This window comes from Salvelinus alpinus, chromosome 4, assembly GCF_045679555.1.
Source record: "Salvelinus alpinus chromosome 4, SLU_Salpinus.1, whole genome shotgun sequence".
NCBI classification, from domain to species: domain Eukaryota; kingdom Metazoa; phylum Chordata; class Actinopteri; order Salmoniformes; family Salmonidae; genus Salvelinus; species Salvelinus alpinus.
Genome location: NC_092089.1, coordinates 5258718 through 5284565, shown reverse-complemented (window position 1 = coordinate 5284565; position 25848 = coordinate 5258718). Strand labels below are relative to the sequence as shown.

Genomic DNA, 25848 nt, shown 5'->3' with positions numbered 1-25848 from the left:
ACACTGCCTCTAATACTGACCAACTACAAGGAAATAACCACTGACTCTAATACTGACCACCTACAAGGACATAACCACTGCCTCTAATACTGACCAACTACACACTGACTCTAATACTGACCAACTACAAGGACATAACCACTGCCTCTAATACTGACCAACTACACACTGCCTCTAATACCGACCACCTACAAGGACATAATCACTGCCTCTAATACCGACCAACTACAAGGACATAATCACTGCCTCTAATACCGACCACCTACAAGGACACAACCACTGCCTCTAATACCGACCACCTACAAGGACATAATCACTGCCTCTAATACCGACCACCTACAAGGACATAATCACTGCCTCTAATACCGACCACCTACAAGGACATAATCCCTTCTTCCTGTCAGACATGCAGCTTGGGCCGGTAGAGAGAGAAGTGGGACTGTCTTGACAACCATGATCTTTGATTTAGTCTCAAATGGAACCCTCTTCCCCTATGTAGTGCACTACTTTAGACCAGGACCCTATGGCACCCTCTTCCCCTATGTAGTGCACTACTTTAGACCAGGACCAAATGGAACCCTCTTCCCCTATGTAGTGCACTACTTTTGACCAGGACCCTATGGCACCCTCTTCCCCTATGTAGTGCACTACTTTTGACCAGGACCAAATGGAACCCTATTCCCTATGTAGTGCACTACTTTAGACCAGGACCCTATGGCACCCTCTTCCCCTATGTAGTGCACTACTTTAGACCAGGACCCTATGGAACCCTCTTCCCCTATGTAGTGCACTACTTTAGACCAGGACCAAATGGAACCCTCTTCCCCTATGTAGTGCACTACTTTTGACCAGGACCCTATGGCACCCTCTTCCCCTATGTAGTGCACTACTTTTGACCAGGACCCTATGGCACCCTCTTCCCCTATGTAGTGCACTACTTTTGACCAGGACCCTATGGCACCCTCTTCCCCTATGTAGTGCACTACTTTTGACCAGGACCCTATGGCACCCTCTTCCCCTATGTAGTGCACTACTTTTGACCAGGACCAAATGGAACCCTCTTCCCCTATGTAGTGCACTACTTTTGACCAGGACCAAATGGAACCCTCTTCCCCTATGTAGTGCACTACTTTAGACCAGGACCCTATGGAACCCTCTTCCCTATGTAGTGCACTACTTTAGACCAGGACCCTATGGCACCCTCTTCCTCTATGTAGTGCACTACTTTTGACCAAGGCTCTGATTAAAAGTACAGCACTATGTAGGGAACAGGGTGCCATTTGGAAGATACAGTTCATGTAATAAGTGATCGTAGTAAAATGTCACTACTGACTAACAATACACAGCTTTTAACTGCAGTTTTAGTCACTTGCCAAATACATTTTACGGTTCAATAGTAAAAAATAGCAGTGGTGGAATTAGGCCTAACAAGCAACACTGTAATCCGAAAAGTTCTCTGAATATTTCTGGTCGCTGGCGATCAGTCCTCGTTTCTGAAAAGTACATTTGCTGAGCAGTGAGCAATTGTGTTGGCTTCAAGTTATACAACCCCGAACTCACAAAGACAGCCGCTTTTTTTTAAATAGTCGTTTACTACTAATCTCTCTGCCTGATGCTAAAACCTGACTGGTTGAAATAAACCCAGCCACATTTACAGAGAAATTAAAAAGAGCATTTGTAGAATGTTTCCTTCTGGCAGGGTGAATAACATGAGGCCACTGTCATCCTTGAGTTCCCCAATGTGCTCTTCATTGAAGAGCTCCTTTAAAGCAGCGGCCAACACCGCTTTCATTCCCCCCCAAACAGCGTTTAGAAAAACCTGACGAGAATATAACAAAGAAACTGTATAGAGAGACCATGACATCACTCAGCCCTGCTCTAAAAACAGCCTGGGACATCACTCAGCCCTGCTCTAAAAACAGCCTGGGACATCACTCAGCCCTGCTCTAAAAACAGCCTGGGACATCACTCAGCCCTGCTCTAAAAACAGCCTGGGACATCACTCAGCCCTGCTCTAAAAACAGCCTGGGACATCACTCAGCCCTGCTCTAAAAACAGCCTGGGACATCACTCAGCCCTGCTCTAAAAACAGCCTGGGACATCACTCAGCCCTGCTCTAAAAACAGCCTGGGACATCACTCAGCCCTGCTCTAAAAACAGCCTGGGACATCACTCAGGCCTGCTCTAAAAACAGCCTGGGACATCACTCAGCCCTGCTCTAAAAACAGCCAGGGAGTTAGTTGACATCACTCAGCCCTGCTGTAAAAACAGCCTGAGAGTTAGTAGACATCACTCAGCCCTGCTCTAAAAACAGCCTGGGAGTTAGTTGACATCACTCAGCCCTGCTCTAAAAACAGCCTGAGAGTTAGTAGACATCACTCAGCCCTGCTCTAAAAACAGCCTGGGAGTTAGTTGACATCACTCAGCCCTGCTCTAAAAACAACCTGGGAGTTAGTTGACATCACTCAGCCCTGCTCTAAAAACAGCCTGAGAGTTAGTTGACATCACTCAGCCCTGCTCTCTGTTGTCCTATTTTCTTCAGGGGATTCCTTCACCCAGACTCAGCAAGAATGATGAAGCATTGATGAAGAAGATAAAAGCAGCTGCTACTTAGTCCTGTCAAATTAACACCTTTTAACCCCTTTGTCTGGGTTGGAACGTTACAACACAACAAAATAATGGTACTAACAGGCTGTGATTCCAGTCAGCTTTAATCTGCCTCTCTGAGGCACCGTGGTTAAATCGGCTTTACGGACGCTCATTAGACACGCAGACCTTTCAATTGGAGACGCAGACCTTCGAATTGGAGCGGCAAGACGAGAAACGACGTGTCAAATTAGTCCAAATGAGCACCCCTGCCTGAGACCCTAAGCCAACACGAAGAAAGAGGTGAACTGAGTCATGGGCTGTTGGACTGCTGCGGAGACAGAGGGGGTTCTGGGTAGAGGAGTCTAGAATGTGATGAACTGAGTCATGGGCTGTTGGACTGCTGCGGAGACAGAGGGGGTTCTGGGTAGAGGAGTCTAGAATGTGATGAACTGAGTCATGGGCTGTTGGGACTGCTGAGGGGACAGAGGGGGTTCTGGGTAGAGGAATCTAGAATGTGATGAACTGAGTCATGGGTTGTTGGGACTGCTGAGGGGACAGAGGGGATTCTGGGTAGAGGAGTCTAGAATGTGATGAACTGAGTCATGGGCTGTTTGGACTGCTGAGGGGACAGAGGGGGTTCTGGGTAGAGGAGTCTAGAATGTGATGAACTAAGTCATGAGCTGTTTGGACTGCTGCGGAGACAGAGGGGGTTCTGGGTAGAGGAGTCTGAACTTCTTCCAGCGATACAGCAAGACTGTAGACTCAGAAATGCACCAGCTTTGGAATGCCATGACAGTATGCACTAAATTGGAGTATTGCACTTGTCTGCAGTGCACATAGCATCAGTGGGCTCCTGTATAAATATAATAACCAGCGGTACTAACCTGTGCGCCATCCTTCAGTTTGAGGATACACTCCATTGTGTTAATGGTGATAACCACGGCCTCGGAGCCCAGTTTGGTCCAGGGCACGTGGATACGCAGCTCGTGGATGTGACCGCTCAGGAAGGTGAAGGGTAGTTTCAGCTCCTAGAAACAGAGATGAACATTTAAAAAGTCACTGCGTTGGCTCAGTGGGTTGGAGCCTGGGTCTGGTAATGCTAAGGGATGTTCAAGACACGAGGGTACGATCTCTACGGGATATCACCCGTGGACAACTGACCAGACATACGATCTCTACGGGATATCACCCGTGGACAACTGACCAGACATACGATCTCTACAGGATATCACCCGTGGACAACTGACCAGACATACGATCTCTACAGGATATCACCCGTGGACAACTGACCAGACATGAGGGTACGATCTCTACAGGATATCACCTGTGGACAACTGACCAGACATACGATCTCTACAGGATATCACCTGTGGACAACTGACCAGACATGAGGGTACGATCTCTACAGGATATCACCTGTGGACAACTGACCAGACATGAGGGTACGATCTCTTCTAACTTCTGAACAGAATAAGTCAACAGGAAACCTTCTGAATATGAATTGGATTGGGGACCATGTTTAAGCCTTTAGGCCATGATTTCATTCTGGTTTTTATTTATTTTTAAAAATGTATTAAGTTAAGAAAAAATATTATTTACAATGACGGCCTACCGGGGAACAGTGGGGCAGAACGACAGATTTTTACCTTGTCAGCTCGGGGATTCGATCCAGCAACCTTTCGGTTACCGGCCCAACGCTCTAACCACTAGGCTACCTGCCGTCCCAAAAGGTAAAGGTCTCAATATCTGAACAAGAACTCTGCTCTCGCCGCATCATCAAGCACTGGACACAGACTAGACTATGTTGACATCAGCACTGGTAGGATCCCAGTCCGTGTCCCTGGGTGTCACTATTGAGCAGGAACAGACAGGTGGCAGTGTGACACACGTCTAGCCACCGGTCGATGGAACAAGTGACCTCTTGTGGGAAAAGAGCAGACTCAGATTGAGACTGACCTGACCTGCATTCATAAAGTTACCTCAGGAAAAGAGCAGACTCCGATTGAGACTGACCTGACCTGCATTCATAAAGTTACCTCAGGAAAAGAGCAGACTCCGATTGAGACTGACCTGACCTCAATTCATAAAGTTACCTCAGGAAAAGAGCAGACAACGATTGAGACTGGCCTGACCTGCGTTCATAAAGTTACCTCAGGAAAAAAGCAGATACAAAGTCAATAACATTACTAAGTGTTATTACAGTGTTATTACAGTGTTAATAAGCTTTATTCCAGATTAATTCCAGGATTATTCCATACCTGCTCCAGTACATCCAGCTTCAGCTCCAGCTTGCTCAGTACTACGTCTCCTCCCCATAGCGACAGCTGCAGGTCAGAGGGCTTCAGGTTCTTGATGTATTTGTTCACATAGGTCATCAACAGGGGCGTGACATAGGACTCCAACATCCTGCCTCTGTCCTGGACCACAAACCCAATAGGGAAGAAAGTCAGTCCATTTTTGGGGGCAAGGAGTCATTCCAAGTCACAACACATAGTTAAAAAAAAGGTTGACTAAAGCAAGTTGAGCTAGCCAAATAACATATCTGGTAACCGAGGGCTATCCTTAGCTAGCCATGCCTACAGCCCTTCAAAAAGCCCTCCAGTCAAGCTAACTGCCATAGCTAGAGATGCAGGACTGTAGAGAACTGGTAGAACCAGTCACAAGGTAATGTGTGTTTTAGATCGTCCTTAGTTTGACAACATTAAGTTACATAACTAACTGTATAGCTAACCACCTCACTCAACATCATGTTGTTTTGCCTTGTCATGTATCCAATCTATGTGACTTGAGTGTGGATCATTTGCTAGCTTGCTTTGCTACGTAGTGAGACTTGAGTTTATCAACGTTGTTATTCGTTATTCACTGAGTATTTACTCCTCGTGTCGCTATTTGTATTTGTTATCTTTAACTGTGCATTGTTGGAAAAGGGACCCGTTCATGGTTCGTTTACACCTGTTGTTTACGAAGCATGAGACAAATACAATTTGATTTGAACTGTGACAGCTCACTACAGCCTGGCACCTAGCTAGCTAGATAGTGTAGCCATAGAGAATGATAGAGGCCTCTAGTGGCCAATGGGCCGTTTAAGCATGGGCAGCACCATGAAGGGCTTCCACCATACTTACGACATTTTAAAGTAGTCAAAGTAGTCAACTGGGTGGGGATTCCTATGAGTTGTAGCCTGAATAGCGCTACCTATGCCGTCACTGACGCTACAGCGGCACAGATTTAAAAATATATATATATGATTCCTCTATCTATCTCTATGGGTGTAGTTGATGTGTACTGACGCTTTCATCTGGATTAAAGACAATTTATGTTTAATCTGGAATGTGGTCGGAGGCGCAGTATGGATGATGAGACGCATTTTGCTGAGCCTCTGGAGGCATGAAGAGGCCACCACATCGCCATGCGCCTCGTAACAACAAGGAGGGCTCGTGTAGCTCCGCATTGACATGATTGGTTGACTGTAGGTGAGGGCGGGAAGTCCTGTATAAACACAAACTCACTTCCCGGACGTCTTCCTTCACAACTGCTCTACCGAAGCGCAAGAAGTATGAATGCCCTGACTTCTGCAGAGGCCGTATCGCCGTAAATACCGCACCGCCAATGCAGACATCAGACTGACCATGAAGCGCCTTTAAAAAGGACATCATAATATTGTTGATTGAGTCCATACAATGCAACCCAGCTAGCTAGAACAATTAGCATGCAAGTTTCAACAAACTTATGAGCCTGGCTCGTACCATTAGTTATCTATCTAGTTAGCAGCAGTTAATAGGGCTGGCTAGAGTTAATTCGCTAGCTGACTAGTTATTGGACTATCATAAAGAGGTGTCGTGTTGCATTCTGGAAAAGTGTTGGCTAGCTCCAGTCCTAGCCTGCTTGCTAACGTTAGCCTAGCTAGATGTCTAGCCATTTCAGTAGCCAAGTAAACGACGCTTATACGACTGCTGTCTCTACTTAGACTCAATTATGTCCCTTACTTGTTTGCTGCAGTTTCAATGAATCTCTTCGGTAGCACACTAGTTAATTCATCCCGTTAGCTGAAGCAAGGCACATTTGTCTCAGGCAAACGTCATCATCAACTAACACAGAACTTCCGCGTGTTAACTGTCGTGTCGTCATTTCCTAGTTAGGTATCAACCACCACGCCCCCCGTGATGGGACCGAACCAATAGATTTACGCGGTTCCCTTTCCTAGCCTCCTCTCATTCATAAATCATAGTGGATTGGTTCAGAGCAAAATGGTGTAAATTTATCAAGCGCAATTGAAACACAAAACGATTGCGTTTTAAGATTTGAGTCTAGTCAGCTTCTTGAATTTAGGTCATGAATGGTTTGATTTTAATTCTAGAAATGTAACAGTAATTCAAATCAAATAGATTAATAGTAGGAAATGTATGGCTACAATCAAAATGTCTCAAAATGTTGCACCAGAATACTTGGAATAGGAATGAACAATAGAAACTAAATGTGTCATTCGTCATCACGCTGAAATATTTCAACGGATGCGTAGTCTTTAGATTCTAGTCTCCAGAAGTCTGCAGGTGTCACCTGCTCGTCATTGTCGACATTTTTGATCACTTCTCCCAGCAATTCTGAAATGTCTGATTTCAATACAATAGAATGAAAAATAGTAGATCACAAAGGTCAATGCATTTATTATTGTGTTACTGTTATGTTCATTTTCTCTGGAGATTTCAAATATAAGAAAATAATCTGATTTTAAACCACTTGATTACTGCTTGAGAATTTTGTTTAATTCTGATGTTTATTCCATTTCATATTAAAACTTCTCCCCTATTTCCATGTGTAGTTTTACAAATCACACACAACTTATTCCTCTCGTGTCCTTTTAATCATGAAATGTATGACAAATATATAGCCAAATAAATTTAAAAGGACAATCAGCAGTTGCTACATCCATTTTTGGACTTATAAATGAATTATATGTACCCATTGATTCTTGAAGAATATAACTTATAAATGCCTCATGAGCTTGGTTCCACTGTCACACCCCATCAGAACCCAAAATATACAGTGCCTTCAGAAAGTATTCATACCCCTTGACTTATTACACATTTTGTTGTGTTATAGCCTGAATTCAACATATATAAAAAATATATATTTTTATTCTCACCCATCTACACACAATAACCCATAATGACGAAGTGGACAAAAATGTTTTTAGAAATGTTTGCAAATGTATTGAAAATGACATACAGAAATATCTAATATACATAAGAATTCACACCCCTGAGTCAATACATGTTAGAATCACCTTTGGCAGCGACTACAGCTGTTAGTCTTTCTGGGTAACTCTATAAGAGTGATTACAGCTGTTAGTCTTTCTGGGTAACTCTATAAGAGTGATTACAGCTGTTAGTCTTTCTGGGTAACTCTATAAGAGTGATTACAGCTGTTAGTCTTTCTGGGTAACTCTATAAGAGCTTTGCAAACCTGGATTGTTCAATATTTGCCCATTATTATTATCTGTCAAATTGGTATTGATCATTGCTAGACAATCATTTCCAAGTCTGGCAATAGATTGTCAAGCAGATTTGTCAAAACTGTAACTCGGCCACTCAGGAACATTCACTGTCTTTTTGGTAATCAGCTCCAGTGTATATTTGGCCTTGTGTTTTGGGTTATTGTCCTGTTGAAAGGTCAATTAATCTCCCAGTGTCTGGTGAAAAGCAGACTGAACCAGGTTTTCATCTAGGATTTTGCCTGTGATTAAATCCAACTAGTTATTTTTTTATCCTGACAAACTCCCCGGTCATTAACGATTACAAGCACACCCATAACACTCGGGCTCCCGAGTGGCTCAGCGGTCTAAGGCACTGCATCTCAGTGCAAGAGGTGATACTACAGTCCCTGGTTTGAATCCAGGCTGAATCACATGTGGCTGTGATTGGGAGTGTTCTTAACTGATTTGCCTAGTTAAATAATTTTTTTATAAAATTTAAAAAAATATGCAGCCACCACTATACTAGAAAATATGGAGAGTGGTACTCAGTAATGTGTTGTATTGGATTTGCCCCAAACATAACACTTTGTATTCAGGACAAAAAGGTAATTGCTTTGCCACATTTTTTGCAGTATTACTTTTGTGCCTTGTTGCAAACAGGATGCAGGTTTTGGAATATTTTTATTCTGTACAGGGTTCCTTCTTTTCACACTGTCAATTGGGTTAGTATTGTGGAGTAACTACAATGTTGTTGATCCATTCTCAGTTTTCTCCTATCACAGGCATTAAACTCTGTAACTGTTTTTATGTCACCATTGGCCTCATGGTGAAATCCCAGAGCGATTTCCTTCCTCTCCGGCAACTGAGTTAGGAAGGACGCCTATATCTTTGTAATGACTGGGTGTATTGATACACCATCCAAAGTGTAATGAAGAACTTCACCATGCTCAAAGGGATATTCAAGGTCTGCTTTTTTTTTACCCATCTACCAACAGGTCGCCTTGTTTCCGAGGCATTGGAAAACCTCCCTGGTCTTTGTGGTTCAATCTGTGTTTGAAATTCATTGCTCAACTGAGGGACCTTACAGATAATTATATGTGTGGGGGTACAGCAATGAAGCAGTCATTAAAAAATCATGTTAAACACTGTTGAACACAGAGTGAGTCCATGCAACTAATTATGTGACTTGTTAAGCACATTTTGACTCCTGAACTTATTTATACTTGCCATAATAAAGAGGTTGAATAGTTATTGACTCAAGACATTTCAGCTTTTCCTTTTTTATTAATTTGTAAGAATTTCAAAAAGCATAATTCCACTTTTACATTATGGGGTATTGTGTGTGTAGGCCAGTGACAAAACATATATACATTTTAACCATTTCAAATTCAGGCTGTAACACAACAACGTGGATAAGATCAAGGGGTGTGAATACTTTCTGAAGGCTCTGTAAACTTGTTTTAATCCAATGTTTAGTTATTTAATTAAAGAAAGGTTAAATAAAAAATAAAAAAATGTTTGTATACACAGAAAATGTAAACAAACTAGGTTAAAACTATCATGTTGATATCATGGATGGTCCAACACTTGTTTCCACAGTTCTGTCTATGAATTTGAGAGTGGTTACATTTCTCCAGCCTCATCCCTCAGCTGTTTACCAAAACAGGGGTGGGGAGGCCGCTTTGTTATTGTTTCTAATGCTGATTGCCTTTTTAATGAAAAAAGATATGTTCCTTTTATGTAACAAAATGTATGACTCGTATAGTTCTGTCTAGTTTGTAATTTATTCCAGAATAAAGGTCTCTGGTATCTATTGTTATATTACCATAATAAAAGTCTGGTGCATAATAAACAGGCCTGGTGTCTGCTCTGGTTGTCCAACGCCAGGTCCTGTTGATATATAGAGTCAGGGGTAAGTGAGGCTATTGAGCACTTAGCTGTTATCCTCTCTCAGTGAGATAAGGCTAGTGAGGACACAGCCCTAACCCTGACCCCAACCCTGGCCCCAACCCTGGCCCTGACCCTGGCCCCAACCCTGGCCCTAACCCTGGCCCTAACCCTGGCCCCAACCCTGGCCCTAACCCTGGCCCTAACCCTGGCCCTAACCCTGGTCCCAACCCTGGCCCTAACCCTGGCCCCAACCCTGGCCCTAACCCTGGCCCTAATATACTGTAACTATTGACTCTTCAGTTAGACATGTGACTTCCAATTCTTAGTCCCAATGATGTGTACACTGACTTGGCGTGGGTTTAAACATGTGTCCTTACACTGAAATTATTTAAAGAGAGGATTTTGTTTCAGCCAATAGTCGATGTAACTGGTCCTTTGAGAGGATTTTGTTTCAGCCAATAGTCGATGTAACTGCTCCTTTGATGTCCAATCATAATATTAGAAACCCTTTGTCACTGCAAATAAAGTCAGGCTATACCCACTGGATTGAAGTGTTTGACTAAAAACAATCACATTTCTTCAAAACACGAAGGGCTAAAATACCAATAGAAATGAATAGCAAATGGACTGGTAAAGAGGTCTGAGAATATGTGAAAATACTGTGCCGTTTGTGAATGCTCCTGTCAACGGCAGGACATCTGACAGCTCTATATTTGTTCCTTTAAAAGATCGACTTTCCTCGAGTTTCACCCTAAATCTTCGGGCTCCCCATGGCGTTTCAGGCTACAGTTTAACCTTCCTAAGAAGGTTATTTTCCCTTTTCAAAGTGGGAAAGCTTCGGGGCGGTGTTACATAGAAGGGGCTTAATGTGGAGACAGATTAAACGTCAAACTCACTTATACAGCGTTTAGGGGTTTGTTACTCGGGTTGTTTTAGCACACTTGTTGCCAAGCAGTCGTCATAATATAGCTTTCGATTATGACGTGAGCTTGAGTGTGTAATTTTTGAATATCGAACTTCTTTTGGAAAGAACAGACCCGGATGGTGACATTAGGATGTGTTACTGACGTCATGCTTAGGACTTAGCAATGTTTGTTAGTTGTGTTAAATATTTATTTTGAAAAATATATAGTTAATTGTTGTGTTTTTTTTATTCAAGTGTATTCTTATAGGCCTCATTTTATTTAGCCCAAATGTGTGTATTGTTATTACATATATGTATTACTAAAATATTGTAAAAAAAATTATAATAATAATTTACAAATAAATGTAATAATATTGTTATATTGTAATGGTATTATTAGTATTATTAAGATTAAAGCACTGTAGGTCATTTGTTCCATTAATTCTAAATTAAGTTCTTCGTTCCTGTCTCCTGTTTTCCTGTTTATCATACGTATAAACAAAAGGGTTACAGATAATAATAATTTTAAAAAAGGAAACTAGATCAAATAGAAAAATAGTATCACATAATTGCAACTTACATCATTGAAATGTCGATTATTGTTTGCATTTCCTGTCAACGAAATGCCTGATTTAATATACACACGATTATTACTAGGCCTGTGGCCCATTTGTACAGTTAGGCCGAGATACAGGACCAGTTGTCTTTCATCCGTAGTATGCTTCTGATTATTGTCACGATGGGTTCCATTGTTGTAGCTGTTGCGTTATTGTTTTTATATTGCTCTATAATATTACTACTTCTGTCAGCTGTTGCACCGCAGTAGAATGTGGCTCAATTCAGTGCACCGATCGAAAGCGGTTGCTTTTTAGGTTATGCATTTCGCTGCACCTGCGATAACATCTGCAAATCTGTGCAGGCCTACGCGACCAAATACACTTTGATTTGAAAATAGGAGGTAGGCCTATCATTTTTGACGGAGTTAAAACAGTACTTCCGGGTCAAGAGTCAGGCCTTATCTCTTATTATTCAACGATCAGCGTTGAATAGGTAGGCCTCATTATAATTCTGTTCACTGTTCGTTTTTTTTTTTTCATTTGTACTTTTTTGTAAGTCAGGTTTTGTGCAATGTGCATTGCTGAACATATTTTCACAATGAGAGAGAGAGAGAGAGAGAGAGAGAGAGAGAGAGAGAGAGAGAGAGAGAGAGAGAGAGAGAGAGAGAGAGAGAGAGAACACTATATTACCTCACGCTTGTTTTTACCGAAGCACTTGAACGTGGAAACAAAAAAATCTGTTTTCTTGAAAATTACAAAATCTTTGGAGGCTTTACGCATTTCGTTTCCAAGAGTTGAGAAGTCTTAGCAATAGCAGCGATGTTCATGTGAATTATTATTTGCGTTTACACTTGATCAAAGATGTTGTCTCCTTACTGTTGGTGGAAAGACATTCAACTATTGTCTTGATCTGGAACAATATGAAAATAGACGATTAAGAAAATCACGATTATAATAGGCCTACATACTATAACTGAATACCAGTAGGCTATAGGCTACTAGTAAAACTTAACAATTATATAGTAGTGTAATAGTAATATCCTAATAATAATAATTGTAATACTTGATCTATAATAATAATAATAATAACAATAATTATAATAATACATGTTTTCAATAAAAAATGTAAATAATAAACCTTCTGTGTAATTGTGCGTGTCCTCCTGCCACTGTGGGCCCACTCTGCAGCTTCTTAAATGTATAATAATGATCAGTAGCGATCAGAGGCCATGGTGGAGATAATGATATCAGATATGACGTGTCGCCCTGCTGCTAATGCTGCTAATTGAACGGCTAATGAGCTTCTGTCAGCTGTCATATAGATAGGATCATATTATAATTATAATATACTCTATTACTAATCACACCATGATAGTAACACCAACAACAATACCACTACTGTAGTAATACTACTGTAGTAATACTACTGTAATAATACTACTGTAGTAATACTACCGTAGTAATACTACTGCAATAATACTACTTTAGTAATACTACTGTAATACTACTACTGTAGTAATACTACTGTAGTAATACTAACACCATGACAGTAACACCAACAATAATACCACTACTGTAGTAATACTACTGTAATAATACTACTGTAATACCACTACTCTAGTAATACTACTGTAGTAATACTAACACCATGATAGTAACACCAACAATAATACCACTACTGTAGTAATACTACTGTAATAATACTACTGTAGTAATACTACTGTAATAATACTACTGTAATACTACTACCACTGTAGTAATACTACTGTAATAATACTACTGTAGTAATACTAACACCATGATAGTAACACCAACAATAATACCACTACTGTAGTAATACTACTGTAATAATACTACTGTAATAACTACTACTGTAGTAATACTACTGTAGTAATACTAACACCATGATAGTAACACCAACAATAATACCACTACTGTAGTAATACTACTGTAGTAATACTACTGCAATAATACTACTTTAGTAATACTACTGTAATACTACTACTGTAGTAATACTAACACCATGACAGTAACACCAACAATAATACCACTACTGTAGTAATACTACTGTAGTAATACTACTGTCATACTACTACTGTAGTAATACTAACACCATGATAGTAACACCAACAATAATACCACTACTGTAGTTATACTACTGTAGTAATACTCAGAATCATTCTCAAATAGGTCTTACATGTTACTTTGGCCAAGATAGTTGTATTTATGGCATGTTATTTTTATCACTATAAGTTACAACAAAACATCACTAGGAGTTTATATATGGAGTGTGTGACTCTCTTTATTTGTTTTATAGCTTATAGTTTATTCGCTGTTCGTCAGCACCACACAAAATATATTTTTTTCTGGGTTGTGCACCAACTCATGTTATTTTATTCTACTATAAGCGACATCATGCCTCCTTAATTTCCCATCAGAAAGCGTGTTAAAATAACAAGTTGTCAGCCTGCGTACACAATGAAGTATGTGTTTGTGTGTCAAAGACGATAAGGTGGTGATGTAGGAAGGAGTTCTATACTCTCTTTTCATTCCGTCACTTCATGACCAATTCCTTTCCCTTTTTACGCAGCAAAGAACAATGGAATAAAACAAATACTTTTTTTTTTTTTTTTTACCAATGGGAATATTTAACTTGCTTTATTTCTAAAATACAATTTAACATACTTTAAACATTAGAGTTGTTTTTTTTAAACAACTTTTTAATTCAAGGACAAACAAAAAAAATAATAAAAAATACATGATTTACATGGGCTCCAAAAGTCTTGATATTTACAGGTAGAAGAGGCAGGAAGAGCGGTCTGTCTCTGTCTGGGCTCGTTGACTTTCACTGGACACGCAGTACTGTCCATCACTCCGTTGTAATATTGCTTGTCCACAGTTCAGTTTGTTATATTCTTTCAATGGAAAAAGTAAGAAACGTTTCGTCGATGTTTTTGTCGTCTCCTCTGTTAATAACGTCCGTTTTGTTTTGTCTGTTTGTTTGGCTGTTCATCAGCCTTCTCAGATCGCCTAGTAGTCCGGATGCGGAGTGTGCGTCAAACTGTGCCGTCGCAAGTCACAGTTGCGCCGAAACACCTTTCCGCAGCGGTCACAGCTGTAGGGCTTGATGTCTGTATGGGTGAGAAGGTGAGTTTTCAGGTTACTTCTTTGATTAAAGGTTCTTCCGCATGTGGGGCATTTGTGAGGAGATTCCTGTTTAGATTTAAAGCAAGCAAAGGATTATTCCCTTTAAGTTTATTTAGCTAAATATATGTATTGTATTATAATATGAATCTTCAAATCAGTTATTGACATTGTGCTGAAAGTAAACTGTGCTCTAACAAAATGATCGTCTGTAGGTCTATATTTCCTTCAACTGCTTATCAGAATCATTCAGTTATTGCCATACATGCCAAATATAGTCGAGACACAATCACTATCCATACAGGCAATCCAAATAAATATATACTTTTTTTAGGTTTCAGAAAATATGCCAAATTTGATCAGTGACGTCTGCAGTAAGACATGACGCGTGCAATAACATGAGTACACAGATATGTGAGCTCGTGCCTCATATAGTTTGCTGAATCACATACATGTTGTATTGGTATCAAATGGTGTTAATAAATCTGTTTCTTTTTATGATGGCAGACGATATAGGTTTGGATGGAAGACTCACCTGCATATGTAATGTTTTATGAACGGCTAAAGTTCGAGACTGACAAAATCCTTTCCCACATTCTTGACATTTGAAAGGCTTTTCCTTGGAGTGGATGTATCTGGAAATGGGAAGACAAGAGGAGACGCGGTTAGAACGGAACACCTTTCATATAACGCCATTTCTTCTTTGTGGCTTTTTCCAAAGCGGTTGAGTCATGCTGAGAAGAAGCCTGCCATTTGTGCAACTTGATCTGTGTTCTTGTGCGTAAAAGGGCTTTAGCTCCCTCTCGGAATACGGACTAGTCCTACTCTGCACAGTGCACGCAACATAGCTATTACAAAAAAATACCTACATATGAAGAAAAAAAAGTCTTCAGTGCTTTTACAAAGTTAGAATTGTGAACAAAGTCAAATGAATATGAATAAAACACGATCAAAACGTGACATGACGCTATTCCGTACACACCGCTATCAAAACGTCGTTTTTTTTATTCCTTTTTCAAATAAAACAACAGCAATATCATCCCAGACATTCAGAGCTTCTTACCTGTGGTCTCTCAGGTGGTCTTGTCTTCGGAAGGCCTTGTGGCAGATATCACAGGTATAAGGCCGCTCGTCTGTGTGAGTCCTCTCGTGGATCAGAAGATTGTATGACTTGGTGAAATGCCTGCCGCAGAACTTGCAAATAAATTCCTTTTTCGTCTTTGACGGAAGCCTTCCCCGGGTGGGTTTCCTATCAGGCGACAGTTTGTTGAACTCAGAGATCGCGCTCCCGAGCCCCGCTGTCAACTTTGAAAGATCCCCAGCCTTCGGCGGGTCCTCTTGAGTGGCAGCTATGGCCAGGTTGGCAAAGTCAAAGCGCGGTGGTCGGTCCTTGTGCAGCCCGGGGATAAAGTGAGTAATGCCTTGTTTGGGGTGGAAGAGGTGTGCGGTGAACGGTAGCCCCGTGAAGGTAAACCGGGGATCCATTAAGCCCTGAGCGGCAGCCATCTCAGTGATAGTCGACCTCAGTCCCTGCATGTGCGGATAGCCTAGTGTCCAGTGGTTCATGTGCATGGTCTGCACCGCGCTAAGGCCGTACAGTCCCTGGAGCTGGTCGACGGCGGCCGGGAAGGCGTTGACCGCCTGCAGGAAGGAATAGTTGGTGAGCTGGAGAGACGGGTGGAGAGGGATCGGAGCGGGCAGGGCTTTGCTCCCCATCTCGGCGGCTAAATACTTCACTGTTTCGGGCCTCGGCACAACTCTACCACGGTGAAGGTCCTGTTGGAGACATGAACAATACAAAACGAATATGAGTTCACCATCAACCCACAATATGGCACAATATAGATCTAGAAAATACTGCAATTAGACAGTCAAAATAAGCATAGAGTTAATGACAACAAACTGTTTCTGTGCATTTTGCACAATGCTGCAAATAGTTTTCCATTGGAGCTTTTCCAACCGTTTGACTTTAGCCGACATTTAATTAATTTACAACCGTCTTGAGAACGGCCTTAATAAGGGCTGATATTGGATTATCTCACATTCAGTGTTTTAATACTTTACGTCCATTGTGGAGATCAAGGACAGTGACTAATTTGCTTCAAGATTTAAGATACCGTTGCATACCGTCTAAAGGCGAACAGATTCCTATTTGGTTATAAAGCATTTTGTTATAGAGACATGTTGAGAGCGTTCAGGTTATATATATTTTTGTGCACAAAGTGCAAATTGAATGTTTGGCTGGTGAAAATACATTTCGTTCATTTTTTTTTTCTAGAGCACATGGTTTTTCCTTCTAATAACATAAATATATGTTATGCATCCAAAAATAAAAAAAAGTTGGAGACGTTTTGTTTTTGATGCGCTCGACTGGGCTTGCTGTCACTCCCAATGAAATGTTCCACGATACATTAAAACAACTCATTGCTTTAATCCTGCCATTATATTCGCCAATGCCGTGTGCAACAACACAAGGGCCTAATTAAATGTATTATTACGTCAACAGACTTGGAAGTTTGTAATCTTGCCAGAAGTGATCAGACGTGTTATTCCCTTTAGGTGTGTTAACGGAGAACAACATATAAAAAGGGGGTTGCTTATCTCCTAAAATAAACTTTACCCCCATTTTTTTTGTTGTAAAATCAATTTCTAGGCTATTGGAGTCATGTTTAAGGCCCTGGGCGATGTTTATCTCTGAAAACAAAGGCGTATATGGCCTACAAACTAGATTAACTTTTGTTGTAAATTTCGTCCTAAAAAACGATTATAGAATGTCGTTGTAACCTAAACTCACCATTTTGCAACGTCAGAGAAAGACATTATTTGCGACACATCCTTTGTAAATACTCTTGTACATAGACTATACGTGCTGTGGGGTGAGGATTATGAGAACTGTATGATAATACTATGGGACTGTTAAATGACTGAGGGTTACATGCACACAAGTGGTGTAATGACACCAAGTTGTAAAGTAATGCTTTCCAAACCCACCAACAAGCTCACCGTGTAACTCTCTCCATGCACAATACTTATGTAGACCGTGTGTTGTTGTTTTATTGAGGTGTAAATAAATAGTATTCCTCTCAAACAATTTAAAATGTTCACTTTCTTGCGTAAAATGCTAAACTTTAGACTGTGTGTGAACATGAATTTAATATATTTATAAATATTATTTTAGAACGTGCCATTTACAGCTACCGTTTTGGGCAGTGTGGTTTTGAGGTGTTGGATAGTGCTCCTCGTTGAGGTTTCACGTTTCTATAAGTTACTGCAGCAGCAAACCACTGCGCATAAAAACCAGCGAGGACTGGCAACCCTTTTGCTGAGCATTCGTCTGAAAAGTATGACTCATTCATAATAATCGAATTTTACCCAAATTTAAGCTGTTTTCCCACGTTAGTTTTAACTTTAGCCAATGGAATGATTTATTCTCACACGGGTTAGAGTGAGTGAGTAAATGCTAGGTTATTAATTTACAGATGATTGACTTGTATCAAACAGGCTACTTGTGTGTCACCTATAGCTAGCTATACGTTCACACGTGGACAGAGAAAGGGCAGAGTTTGGTCCTTGACCTCAGGCTACTTTATGTTCACAAGCATAGGACAACTCTTGACTGGCCAATGAGATGAAAGGGCATAAACAGTTTGTCTCTAAAGTCATGGTGAGCTGGATGTTTTCCAGAAATGGGCAGCTGTAACAAAACTTCCGGTCAGCATGCTGTTGATAAGGATATTTGTAGTTTTACAATAACCTATAGCCTTTGCGTAATAGTTTAATGACAAGCAATATACGTTGTGTCGTATAGGCCTGGGTTGCCCAACTGGCGGCCTTGTGATTTTATTTGGCCCACCAATGTATTTATTTATTAACTTTATTTTTATTTTTTATTGTTTGACATAAAATACTTTTTTTTTTTTAAACAGCAAATCAGCTCCAAGTGATTTTAATTTTGGAAATCTGTTCCAAAGTATTTCCCACGCATAATATAAATATATATGTGACCTTATATAAACGTAAGCAAGGTTTGAAATGTTTGAAATGATTATGTTTTAGTCAAAATTTTATATCCGTTTGGGGTTCTTGCGGTCAATTTGCAGTCTACAAATTGTTTGTAATTATGTTCCGGCCCGCTGACCATCCGCTCAAGAACACATCGTTCCGCGGTTAAATCTAGTTGATGATCTCTGGCTACTCTCTCTTTTTTTTAAACTTTGACTGTAGTCCAAGTATTTTGACACATAACTTTACACTGTCAAATATGTATATTCTGACAGCATGGACTCGTTTGAACTTTCAAGTAGTAAGCTACTCAGGATCTCATTGTCATGGACTATCACTACCTGTTTCAACACGAGTGTAAATGTAATCTATTAAAGAGCAACTTATCATGGAAACATAATCTTACCCCCAATAAACAGACGCCAAAGGTCACTCCGCAGTTAGTTCTGCTGTGTTTCAGTAATCCACAATGCCTTTAAGAGAGGCGACAAACTCCACTTTAACGTCAGCGAAAGTTCTCCAACTTCGTCCATGTAAGTCTCATCGCCATACCCACGCAGAACCAGATCTGTTGCGAATCGTAATACTTTGCGCACTTGTGGCAAAGAAGTCATCGGAGGGGGGGGAAAGTTACGATCGCTATATAGAGTTGAAGCGACGCCAGGCGCAGGAGTTCCGTACTCTGCTCTGTTTCTACTCGGTTCGGAGTTGGGCTGTAGTGGCTTGGAGAGCACAGGTCCCTTCACTTTTCAGGACTCGGGGCTCTCGGCGTGCTCAGCCCGCCCTCCGCCACGCCTTCTCCGCACTGCTCAACTCCAATGTTCTTCTCTGTTTATTTGTGTTTGGATAGCAACTGGGGACCGAGCACAGCTCACTGCAACCTGCATCTGACACTTTACATACAGATAGCCTATACCTTTTTAAAAATGTTTTAAATGGTTACATTTTCTTGTGAGACATAGAAATAACACGAGGGAAAAACATGATCTATTTTCAAACCAATGAACTCTTTTTTAGGTGATTTAAAACGTGATTTAAATACGACTGGATGTGGTTATGAAAAGTTTATAAACCATGCGTATTGCGTAAATAGAGGGCACATGTATGAGCCACCACAATACATAGTTTTTATCTAATTGTGGTAAAGGTTATGTATTGGGGAGCTGTAAAGCCCGAACAAAACTTCCCCAAAACAGCAGCGGAGTACAGAAATGCCAAAGAAAACCGTTACTCTGCTGTTTTCACAACGTGTTTCAATGCCTGTTGTTTTCTCTCTTCTCCCTCCACATCTGTCCTGTTAGCTCAGAGTCGAATATAGAATAACCCGCTAAACACAACGACCTCTGAGTAACATGTAAAGCGTCAACATAAGTAACTGTCACCCTCCAACACCTCCACCACAAGCCTTTATAGTCTTTTGTTAATGCCAGACAGTAGGTTATTGCGACCATTACATTATATCAACACCGAATAGTCTCGTATCTATTTAAATTATGACCATTTTAAAGAAATATTATATGCTGGTTCTATTTACATTCAAATCTAAGATTCCTTTCCAATGGATTTTATTTTCTACAAAAAAACAAACAAAAAAACGACACTGTTAGTAACATATAATCACCTAGGCTATAGATAATAATTAGGCTACCATCTACTTCCAAAATAATTATCCGACCTACTTCCAGAATGAGACACGCCGAGTTTTATGTTTGGTTTTATTTAGTTTAGTTTTTTAGATAGAACTACATCATGTTGTAATACACAGAAAGCTGTCATTAATTAAAAAACTGGAACGAGGCTAAGACGCGCCGCTCTCTCTAGCCAACAAATAATGATTTTCACATTTCATGATAAGACAAATGTGTTTTAATTAAGTCAGTATCGAAAATTCTGTCTTTGATATGTAGATCTGTTTATCGAACAATTTCCACACGATGTATCCGATCAGTTGAATTCTCTCTTTACAAATGCCGTGGTGCAGGTGGACTAATCAGTCTTGAATATGAACTCTCAGTCATTTGATGATCGTTCACTAATAGGTTGATTAGAAAAAGTTTCAGTAAAATGGCAGAAAGTTAGACAATAAATGGCTTTGAGATATTCCACAACATGCAAAATATAATGCTACAATGAACATGTAGGTCGAATAGACATTATAAATCCAACAGGGGAATAGTGGTATTCATTTCTCATCAATGAATTTGCTTCTTTTTTTGTTGTTGTTAAATTATTATACTTTTTTTAATCAATTGAACGAGGGGCTCATTGTATGTGTAACTTGTTGCTTCACCCCTCCATATGACTGTAGCTACAATGGGACAATGACGACTACTACAGCAAGCTACAGCTGCAGCCTCAGAGCACGCAGAGCACGTCGAGCAGAATGACAGGTCTGCAGCGACGCCTATTGGTGCATGACAGACACGACTGAGTGACGTCGTTCACTGCTCATTGGCCTGGTCTTCTATTCGACGTTTCATTAATGTAATGGACTTCAGGCCGAGGCGATCTATCTTCAGTAGAATACTGCGATTGTTATACAGTAACAACAACAAAAAACAGTCGATCATCGTAATAACATTTTGTTGAAATTAGTGAATCTATAGGTTTATGCGTGGAGGTAACTTTTCTTTACCCCGTTGAGAAAATCTAGCCTACATTTTCGAAATTCCAATGTCTATTAAGTGTTGACGCTCTGACTACAATTAAGACTCTGAATATTTGTATAAAACAACAGTCGTTTACCTGATAAATCAATAAAGAAACAATAGGAAACCGATCACTCAGAGAGAGAGAGAGAGAGAGGACCTGGATCATACAGACGCTGCGGTGGACCGCTTGTGTTCTGCCTTTAGACCTAGACACAACGAGACCAGCGCGTTGGGCGAATGAAACTAATGAACGACCAACCGCTCCGGGTTAATCAAATGGAGAGGACAGGGTTACAGGTCAACCCTGGTCTCCTTGACAGGATAGACCACAAAGAAAAGAGAGATGGTGATCTTTAGTCTAGTTGGGCATTTGTAGGCCTATTTGGTTTTAGTAGGTCTAAGAGCTCAGGAGCCGTTTTTCTCTTTTGTCGTTGATCTGCAGAATTTCATTTTTTTTCTCAATCCTGCTCCATTTATGCTGTAGTGACGTGCTTGCAAATGTGTGGTTTTCGTACTCAGTTTCATATCTCTGAAAGTAATAGTGTTTTCACGTTGAAAAAAAAAGGGTTAGTGGAAACGACACCAGCCGTTTGATTATAAGCCTAACAAACGACAACACTTTTAATAAGATAAATAAATGAATTGAGCATTTTGCGTAAGACTTCACTTATCCTTTAGAAAAGATACATTTGTTTCTGATGTACAAAAATAAAAACTGTTTTTACAATTTATTATTACTAACAAACATTCACCAATGTTCAACTGGTATCTGCCAATAATAGCTCCAGAATGATAATGCTGCTGGGACGGCCTTAAACATGATGTATTACACTGGCTTTATATGTGAGGTATTTACTTAGGCCTGAATCTATTCACCTGAGATCCTGAACACCTGTCTTGCTGATGTTTCTTTGATACTAATGCTGGAAAAAAAAGCATTTCAGTGAATAAATCCTTCAAAAAATACATTTTACCTTTTTTTTTTGCTGCTTGAAATCTCCACATCCACAGTAATGGCTGACAGACAGAGATGTCTATAAGGGTCCCTGTGTCAGGGTTGGACTGTTTCTCTCTCTCTCTGTCTCTCTGTCTCTCTCTCTCTCTCACACACACACTCTCACTCTCTCTCCCTCTCTCTCTCTCTCCCTCTCTCTCTCTCTCTCTCTCTCTCTCTCTCTCTCTCTCTCTCTCTCTCTCTCTCTCTCTCTCTCTCTCTCTCTCTCTCTCTCTCTCTCTCTCTCTCTCTCTCTCTCTCTCTCTCTCTCTCTCTCTCACACACTCTCTCTCTCTCTCACACACTCTCTCTCTCTCTCCCCCTTGGTCTCCCTCTCTCTCAGTCTGTAGCAGGTAGACAGGATGGTGGTAGGTTACTGTTGTGGTTCAGAAGCCCCCACATCTCCTCCACCTACTCTCTCATCCTGTCCCAGACCCAGCCCAGGATTGTTGTTTTTCACAAAGAAGCCCCTTATTTCTCTCTCTTAAACTTGTCTCGATGTAAATGTCAAGTTTAGTGTCTTCAGGCCATAGGCCTAATTGTTTTATCGTTTTATATTTAACTAGGAAAGTAAGTAAAGAACTAATTCACAATGACAGCCGACCCCGGCCAAACCCCTCCCCCAAACCAGACGACACCGGGCCAATTGTGCACTGCTCTATGGGACTGCTGATCATGGCTGGTTGTGATACAGCCTGAGATCGAACCAGGGTCTGTAGTGACGCCTCTAGCACTAGAGATGGAGTTCCTTAGACCACTGCGCCACTCGAGAGCCCATTGTATGAAATACAATCCGCTAATCATCATCACTGGGCACATACGTCAATTCAACGTCTATTCCACATGTTGGTTCAACATAATTTCACTGAAATGACATGGAAACAACGTTGATTTAACCAGTGTTTACCCAATGGGATTTTATCATCATAGGCTACAACACACAGTAGATCAACCCGGTTCATTACTAGAGAGGTGGACGTGTAGTTACGAAACCACTACGGGATGATTAAATATGTAGTTAACGAAACAAGTCTATTGTAAGCCCTACCACGTATTCTGACAGTTCACATCAACAGAGCAGAGTGGAGCTCTGCGATGTCACAGCATGCTGTGCGCGTACACCGGAATGCACCAGTACCGAGAAATCATCACTTATCCAACCAACCAGGGAAGAGAGAAAATTCACATTAGACTGCGCTCTCCGCCGGTCCTCTTGAAGTCACGTGGTTAATCTACCGGGGAGATCATCATGCCAGCTGGAGAACTGAACAGGAAACTTGATTAGAGTTCTAGCGTTTAGAAAACGGTCTTTCTATTGGAGCGGCATAAGCGTGGATCCCTCCGCGATGTGGTTATGCACTACAACACAAGCCTACACAGCGCTCTGAACGTGCTCTCGCAGAATATGACTCAAAATAGGATTATAGGTGCAGATAAGCAAATTATATTGGTAACAGTAGGCTTATCTATTCATTGGCTTTGCATGCGATTTACACTGAGTATACAAAACGATGATTGATTGAGTTTTTGCCCTCCGAACAGCCTAAATTTGTCGGGGCATGGACTCCAATGCTTCCCACAGTTGTGTCAAGTTGGCTGGATGTCCTTTGGGTGGTGGACCATCCATGATACACACGGGGAAACTGTTGAGCGTGAAAACCCCAGCAGCGTTGCAGTTCTTGACACAAACCGGTGCGCCTGGCACCTATTACCATACCCCGTTAAAAAGCTCTTAAATCTTTAGTCTTGCCCGTTCACCCTCTGAGTGACACACATACATAATCAATGTCACAGTTGTCTCAAGGCTTAAAAAAGTTAAGTGGATTTAACAAGTGACACCAACAAGGGATCCTAGCTTTTCACCTGGATTCATCTGGACAGTCAATGTCACAGAAAGAGCAGGCGTTCTTAATGATTTGTCCACTCAGTGTCTGCGCTATAGTAGGTTAGCTTTAACGGGCCTCTTCTCTACTCTGTTATCTTCTGTCACTGAATGTTTCCTAAAGTTAAATAAAGGTGAAATAAAAGGTTAAATACATATTGTTTCCTCCTATCGATCAGGGTCGTCTCCTGTTGGTTACATTGTAACATATGGAGGGGGAAACAACTCTAGTCCTACTACGACTATACACTGTATTCCACTGTACCCATACACTCTTAGAAAGAAAAGGTTCTGGATAGAGCCAGAAAGGGTTCCATCGCTTGTTTCATATTCAACCCTTTTGTGGGGTTCTTTGATCAGAACACCAGGGGTTCTTCTTCCCTGAACCAAAATTGGTTCCATATAGAACCCATGGGTTCCATACAGGGTTCTATATGGAACCAATTTTGGTTCTAGAACCTTACATGTATATGAAGCAAGCATAGAACTCTTTTTGGTGGGGGTAGTGGGCTGAATGTGAGCCCCCCCCCCCCCCATGGGAGAAGTGGGGTAGTGGGCTGAATGTGACCCCCCCCCCCCCATGGGAGAAGTGGGGTAGTGGGCTGAATGTGAGCCCCCCCCATGGGAGAAGTGGGGTAGTGGGCTGAATGTGAGCCCCCCCATGGGAGAAGTGGGGTAGTGGGCTGAATGTGAGCCCCCCCCCCATGGGAGAAGTGGGGTAGTGGGCTGAATGTGACCCCCCCATGGGAGAAGTGGGGTAGTGGGCTGAATGTAACCCCCCCATGGGAGAAGTGGGGTAGTGGGCTGAATGTGACCCCCCCCCATGGGAGAAGTGGGGTAGTGGGCTGAATGTGACCCCCCAATGGGAGAAGTGGGGTAGTGGGCTGAATGTAACCCCCCCATGGGAGAAGTGGGGTAGTGGGCTGAATGTGAGCCCCCCCCATGGGAGAAGTGGGGTAGTGGGCTGAATGTGCCCCCCCCCATGGGAGAAGTGGGGTAGTGGGCTGAATGTGACCCCCCCATGGGAGAAGTGGGGTAGTGGGCTGAATGTGACCCCCCCATGGGAGAAGTGGGGTAGTGGGCTGATTGTGAGCCCCCCTATGTGAGAAGGTGGGGGGTAGTGGGCTGAGCATTCCTTGCCATATTAGGGGAGCAGCTGTTTGCTTATCTCCTGAAGTGGCCACTACAAGCCACTGTGTGTATTGTGATTAAACTCCACACTGATAACATTCAGTCATTCATACAGAGATGTGGTCTTCAGGCCACAGACACACAGAGAAACTCAGTTCTAGATGAGGGACGTTGCTTCACAGTATGACTAAACATGACTAGGCTATATATATCCCCAACATTCCCTACAGACATGGATTGTAGACTACTCAGGGCTCTAATGAGCGACTTGGAGCACCGTGCGCAAAAAAAAAAATGCGACCCATATTTCACCGCAACACTTCTTCTCTACACTGCTCAAACAAGACAGGCTGAAGTCCCGCCCCCCTGCCACTCAACGGGCAGGCTGCGCACAGACAGGCCCGCCCCCCTGCCACTCAACGGGCAGGCAGCACACAGACAGGCCCGCCCCCCTGCCACTCAACGCGCAGGCAGCACACAGACAGGCCCGCCCCCCTGCCACTCAACGCGCAGGCAGCACACAGACAGGCCCGCCCCCCTGCCACTCAACGCGCAGGCAGCACACAGACAGGCCCGCCCCCCTGCCACTCAACGCGCAGGCAGCACACAGACAGGCCCGCCCCCCTGCCAC

At 41.8% G+C, this 25848-nt stretch overlaps 2 protein-coding genes across 3 annotated transcripts in view; both read right to left on the bottom strand.

The window, feature by feature from the left end:
- LOC139572810 (intermembrane lipid transfer protein VPS13B-like) overlaps positions 1-6707 on the bottom strand; it is a 920449-nt gene extending 913742 nt beyond the window's left edge. Inside the window, exons 1-3 of the mRNA XM_071395592.1 lie at positions 6576-6707; positions 4848-5006; positions 3474-3617 (exon numbers count right to left, since the gene is read on the bottom strand). Coding sequence (XP_071251693.1) covers positions 3474-3617; positions 4848-4994 — 291 coding nt within the window. The 5' untranslated portion in view covers positions 4995-5006; positions 6576-6707. The remainder of the gene's footprint in view (positions 1-3473; positions 3618-4847; positions 5007-6575) is intronic.
- Positions 6708-13617: 6910 nt separating this feature from the next.
- osr2 (odd-skipped related transciption factor 2) lies at positions 13618-19287 on the bottom strand. Of its 2 annotated transcripts, none has more exons than XM_071395574.1 (4): positions 18966-19287; positions 15621-16333; positions 15093-15192; positions 13618-14626 (listed from the first exon to the last, which is right to left on the bottom strand). In XM_071395574.1, the coding sequence occupies exons 2-4, from the start codon at positions 16271-16273 to the stop codon at positions 14444-14446; spliced, it is 936 nt and encodes a 311-aa protein (XP_071251675.1). In that variant the 5' UTR covers positions 16274-16333; positions 18966-19287; the 3' UTR covers positions 13618-14443. The 2 variants fall into 2 exon arrangements, with proteins under 2 accessions (XP_071251675.1, XP_071251676.1); XM_071395575.1 differs by having other exon boundaries at positions 13618-14544.
- Between the last annotated feature and the right edge of the window lie 6561 nt (positions 19288-25848).